General features: G+C 27.0%; 1 protein-coding gene across 1 annotated transcript; it reads right to left on the bottom strand.

The window, feature by feature from the left end:
* Window positions 1-421: 421 nt before the first annotated feature.
* On the bottom strand, window positions 422-4,731 carry LOC149557956 (delta-selinene-like synthase, chloroplastic). The gene is made up of 11 exons (XM_089832404.1): window positions 4,604-4,731; window positions 4,006-4,149; window positions 3,594-3,772; window positions 3,358-3,446; window positions 3,043-3,269; window positions 2,772-2,893; window positions 2,526-2,624; window positions 2,030-2,245; window positions 1,811-1,949; window positions 904-1,155; window positions 422-798 (listed from the first exon to the last, which is right to left on the bottom strand). Exons 1-11 carry the CDS (start codon window positions 4,712-4,714, stop codon window positions 496-498), a joined length of 1,881 nt encoding a protein of 626 aa, XP_089688530.1. The 5' UTR covers window positions 4,715-4,731; the 3' UTR covers window positions 422-495.
* Window positions 4,732-5,855: the final 1,124 nt, after the last annotated feature.

A 5,855-nucleotide genomic window follows, 5' to 3' on the forward strand; every position in this document is an offset into this window, starting at 1 on the left:
TTCATTGGTTCTTCAATTCTCTCTTTATGTCTTTATAGTATGTAAATGTATTTTTAAAAATACTTTCTTCTATTAACTATTAGTAATTAAAGTAAGGAATTGAGCACACATAAATCTCAATAATTATGTGCATGTATTAGTTAATTCAAAGACCTAGAGATACATAAGACCAAAAATACATGACATGTAGAAGTAATAAAATTATAATCAAACACAATTCATTGGTGTGTTAATGATTATTATTTCCCAATAGTTAAAAATGCTACAACATCTATGTTATACATTCTTAGTAAACAAATTATCAATAGTTTCACATTAGAATGACTAAAATGTGTTATATAACATTAAAAATATTATTCATGATATTATAATGATGTCTCAATCAATAATAACATCCAAGCCATAATGAGACACAAACCACTAAATTATAAAAGTGTTATTAAGTAGCATTTTGGGGTACATGATACTATTTATACCACATAATCTAAAAATAGACTATGGCATAATTGGTTCCATTAGAACCTTCATTATTGCATCTCGTATCTTCTTGTGATTAGAAAATGTTAAACCATCAACATCCTTGAATAGGAAAAATATGCCTCGCATTCCAGCATTGAAATATAGGTTCCTACAACAATTTGATATATCTGAAGGCTTAAGAAATTCCTCATTTAACTCTTGTACACAACTCTCAATATAATTTGTGATATAATTTAAAGCATCTTCCCTTGTAGAACCAGGGTTGTCTTTTATATAACACTCAATGCTTGAAGCCATCTCTCCACGAGATTTCTCATCCTTCAAAATTATAAAAAAGATATCAGTGTATGGTTTCCTTTATTTCAATATTTTTCAAATTCTTAATATAGTTTTTACACAAAAGCAAGTATTTATATAATTTACCTCAAAATCTTTGGCATCATCCACTAATCGTGTAGTCAATGATACTAGATGTTGCAACTTTGATGATGGGATATCAAGTTGCTCCAAAAGCTCATCAGATAACATAGTGTTCATTAGCATTAATGAATGAACCATTAGATTTCTCATGCCGCTACTTGTTGTTCCATTCATTAAATATTCATCAAAACTTGGTATACAGTCAAAAGCTATCCATTCTGCTTCTTGCATATAAGATGATATAAAACTTTCCCACTAAAACCATACAAATAAATATTAGTTGAAAACAACAACTTTTGTTTCAAACAAAATTTTAAATATTTATAAAGTATGCACGACAATAGCTTTAAAGGTTTAATATAAATATTATTACTTTAAAAATAATAATTTAAATTTTATGCATTTTAATCTTGGGGATAGAAAATATGATCTATACAATAATAATGAAACAAAATTATTTTCCTTTAAATAATAAAAATAAAAATATTTTCAAGGTACATAAAATGGATAATATATTTATAGAATTCAACTTAAATATGAATAGATTAGGATTATATTATTTTGAAAAGATAATTTTGGTTGTCAATATATTTTTTAGTATGTTATTTTCTCGGTTTAATCTATATGGTGTAAAAATTATCTCTATATGGTGTAAAAATTATCAATCTATGTTCTAAAATTTAAAAGAAGGAAAAACATAATTGCTTTGTAATATCTTTAAAAAAATATAATATGTATTTTCATTTTAAAATACAAATAAATAAATTTTACTATATGATCTAAATATTCATAATTTGTACATATTGGTGCAATAAATATCTCAATTTATGAAAATTAAAATTAACAAATGGGAAGAATTGAAACAAATAATAATGAACTTTAAATAATTTAAAAAAATTAAATTACTTACACAAGAATGGATATATTTATGAATAAAGGGACCATGCTTTCTTTCAGCTTCCCTTACAATTTCCTTGTGTATTTCATGTGAAAATTTGAATGCAATTTTAATGTAGTCTGGATGATTATTGATTGCAGAAATATCCCATCTGAAATAACATTAAAAAAATTAAGTCAAAAAGTGAATTGGACTTTCAATGTTGTCTACAATTACAAGTTGAATGCATACCTTATTAATGCTGTTGTGAATGATTTCAATTCATCAATGGTCCCATAAGTGTCATAGATATCATCAATAAGGGAAATGTTGGTCGCCAATTTTGTAAAACCAATTCTACTTTCACTGAACTCAGGTTCAAATAATGAACAAACCCACCAAAAAAAAAATTCCACATGACGATGCCGAAAGAAATCAAGTTGAATTATGCTTGAATTTTTCCACCATCTAGCACAAAACAAATTGTACATCATTACATGACTATAAACCAATTTCCCCAAATTGATTGTACTCTATTTTATGAATTTTTTTTTAATATTTAGCATATCTCTTTCAACCTCAACCTTTTTAATTATGAGGCATTCTTTGTAAGATTCAATATGCAATTATTAAGCATTATTAATAGAATATTTTTTAATAAAATAATCAAAGTACTTTTATATTTATTTTGTTTGTTACTTAGGAGAATATTTTTTGAGTTAATTTAACCAAGTTGACTTATACTTACGTGGACACTAATTTCAACTCAGATTGATGTTGAGCTTGTAAAATATTGAAGTCCAAGATTGCTAGTTCTAGTAGCTTTTGACTATATGGATTTGGAATCCTGAGAGAAAATATGAACATCATCAAGCTTATTTTCTTTTCTATCAACTCAAACCATCATATTAGATTGACATGTCTATTTTTTTATCAATATTTAATCATTAAAGAAATAATGAACATCAAGATCACACATAAACTTTGATCTTACTTATAAATGTTATCAACTAATGAACTCTTGTAGCTTAGTAGTTGTTTAAATATCTGAATAGAGTTCCATGCCTCCCATCTTGGAATCCTAAATCTCCATGCATATTCCAAAGCATATTCAATCTGAAAAAGAGATCATTTTACTAAAACAAAAAATGATAAGCCTATAGATAATTATAATTACTATTCAAAAAATACATGGTTAAGCCTTTGAAAATATTATACTAAAAAAATAATGATAACAATAATCTCTTTCATTAAATTGTACTTGCCTCCATTAGAAGTGGATTTTTCCTTTCTCTTATTTTGCCATATTGCTCTCTAGCCTTTTGCAGGTATGCAAATGCAAAATCTCTAGCTTCTTTTAAGATCCTTTCATTAGGGAAATCCAACTCTGAAGCTTTATATAGATTCAACATTATTGCTAATTTTACATCTTCATGGCTAGATTCAAACTCTAAGAATCGTCCTTCTTCACCTTTGAAATTCTGAAAAACATCTGCTTATATACCCAAAATCAATTTAATAGTGATTTGAAAAACTTAACTATAGAAATGTAATAAATAAAAACATTGACAATTCATCACCTGAAGAAACATCATATTTATTCAATCGTAATATCCGAAATCCTAAAGCCGTCATGTTGAGATCACCAATAGTATTGTGATTCCAATGCCTATTGACAATGATTTCATTTGATCACAAATCTTTTCTCAACTCGAATGTCTACTATGCACTATTTCATAAACCTCTACATATTTGATATTTTAAAATCATATAGACAAAAAAAAATTAGAAAGTTTTCTTGACAAAGCATACACACTTGTATATGTATTCAAGTGCCAGCTTGATTTCCTCTTGAAAATATCGATCGATTCCCATACGTTGTAGAATATCAACAAACGAAATCCTTTCAAGTAGACTAAACTTTTCTTCTCCATCAGAAAACATACCATGAAGTTCATTGATTAATGTTTCCCTATGCTCATAGTATGAGGAATCCTGATTACAAAAGATAAAACCAACATTTGCATCATTTTTTTATCACAATAAAAAACAACATAAATCTATGTGAATGGAAAATCAGAAACATTCAAATAATAGTGATTGAAAAACTTGACTAAAAACGTTTTTTTAACAATAGGAAACTAAAGATAAAACCAACCTTTGCATCTTTTTTCACAATAGAAAACAACATAAATTTATGTGAATACAAATGTATTAGGCTTTCATACCCCATAGGGAGAAGAAAGGGACTGAATGAAATCATCGGACCAGATGTTTGGATGATGATTTCCAGCTCGACGAATGATGGGCTTGGGCATGCATGAATTTCCACCATTGCTAGAATTTGCAAAAGTTTCCCCCATGATAGACATCTGTGACAAGCACGAAAATACATTTAGTATTCTATTAATCAGACATTTGCATTTAGGATGTTAAATACTTAGTACAAAAATTCACAAATGACTTTATGCTCAAACAATCTATAATTAGGAAAATTCTATGTTATTTTCTCTACTTCATTTATTTCTACATATTAGTGAAAAATAAAAGTATTCGACTTAAGGATTGGTATGTTAAAATGATTAAATTTACATGTGATCTGTTTCTGAGTTCGATTGTGTGTATAATTTTTAACATCAAAGTTTCGGATCACACTCTATGATCCATCATTAAGATGAGAGAATGCAAGAATGATGGATCACAGAGTGTAATCCGAAACATTGATGTTAAAAATTATACACACATTCGAATCTAAAAACAGATTACATGCGAAAATAGATTGTGAAAACCTGATAAAATTCATGATTAAAAATTGTAACTGACAACCTGTTTATTCTCTGAACAAAACAACCAAAGTTCACATATAATATTTGGTTTCAGGAAAGTTATATTCTGTATACAGTATATAAAGGCTGAAGAGAAGTGCCGTGTAAGCATTGGACACTGGGGGTATTTATCAAGACTCACGATGAGTATGTGCAAGATTCCATACACGTCGTTTCGCGAGTGTCAACTATGAAGAGTCTAGAGACTTCCGATGACTAATGGAGGATTCCATACACGTTTTGTGAGTGTCAAAATGACGTCTGCAAACTGCTGAATGCGGAGTAGGTGAGATTGGACTGAATGAGGGCAACTCTAAATTCTAAAGTAGAGTGTCTAAGGGGGCACTTGGTGTATAGTCAAAGCTTTTTTAAGTTTAGGTTTTAGCCAATACCATAAGTGAGTGCATAGGATGCTAATGCTAGATATAAAGAAAATAAAATAAAATAGTATTGTCTTTTTATAATATTAAAATTATTTTAAAAAAAAAAATAGTTTTGTCTTTTTATAATATTAAAATTATTAAAAAAAAATTTATCTTTTAGAGTATGTAATCTTTATTGCTACTGTATTATAAAATATGAAATGGGATTTAGAAATTATAAAAAATCATGTACACAAGAGATTATAGAAATTAGAGTAAATCTACAAATGAGATTCTAAAATTTATAGAAAATCATGTATAAATGAGATTCTAGAAATTTTAGAAAATAATGTACAAATTAGAGTAAATCTACAAATGAGATTCTAAAATTTATAGAAAATCATGTATAAATGAGATTCTAGAAATTTTAGAAAATAATGTACAAATGAAGTTCTTGAAATTATGAATTATTGTTTTAAATATGATTGTAAAAATTTAATAGTATTATCTTTTTATAATACTTAGAAATTATAGTAAATCTGTACAAATGAGAACATACTAAAAGCTTGAAGTAGGTGAAATAATACTAAAGAGACAATGTGCATTTTCCACGTTACAATATAAGAAAATAGGTACTATTATTTAAAAAACGTGTGTGAGAGTTAAAGATTTTCAAATCAAGTTAATAAACCATGTATTCTTAGAGCCTAAAGAGCATCTTTCTTTAAATGGTGACTCCATTTTGGAAAGTTGGAAAGAATTAAGGATTAAAATATTTGATGGAAGTTATTTATTTTGAAAGAGATTTATAGATTAATTTTAGAATGACAATATTTTAAGGATAATCAATTACTTTTTAATTTTTATTTAATGTTATTTTAAGTTTTATTT

This window comes from Cupressus sempervirens, chromosome 5 (assembly GCF_028749045.1).
Source record: "Cupressus sempervirens isolate cs-2001-9-10 chromosome 5, ASM2874904v1, whole genome shotgun sequence".
NCBI classification, from domain to species: Eukaryota; Viridiplantae; Streptophyta; class Pinopsida; order Cupressales; family Cupressaceae; genus Cupressus; species Cupressus sempervirens.

What these genes read in the sequence shown, in the direction of transcription:
- LOC149557956 (XM_089832404.1), bottom strand. Translation starts at nt 4,714, where the DNA reads ATGCTTACACGGCACTTCTCTTCAGCCTTTATATACTGTATACAGAAT. An exon ending in TTAGTTGATAACATTTATAA is followed by an intron (nt 2,625 to 2,771) that starts GTAAGATCAAAG and finishes ATTTTCTCTCAG; the next exon opens with GATTCCAAATCCATATAGTC. An exon ending in GAGTTGAAATTAGTGTCCAC is followed by an intron (nt 2,246 to 2,525) that starts GTAAGTATAAGT and finishes GTTTTGTGCTAG; the next exon opens with ATGGTGGAAAAATTCAAGCA.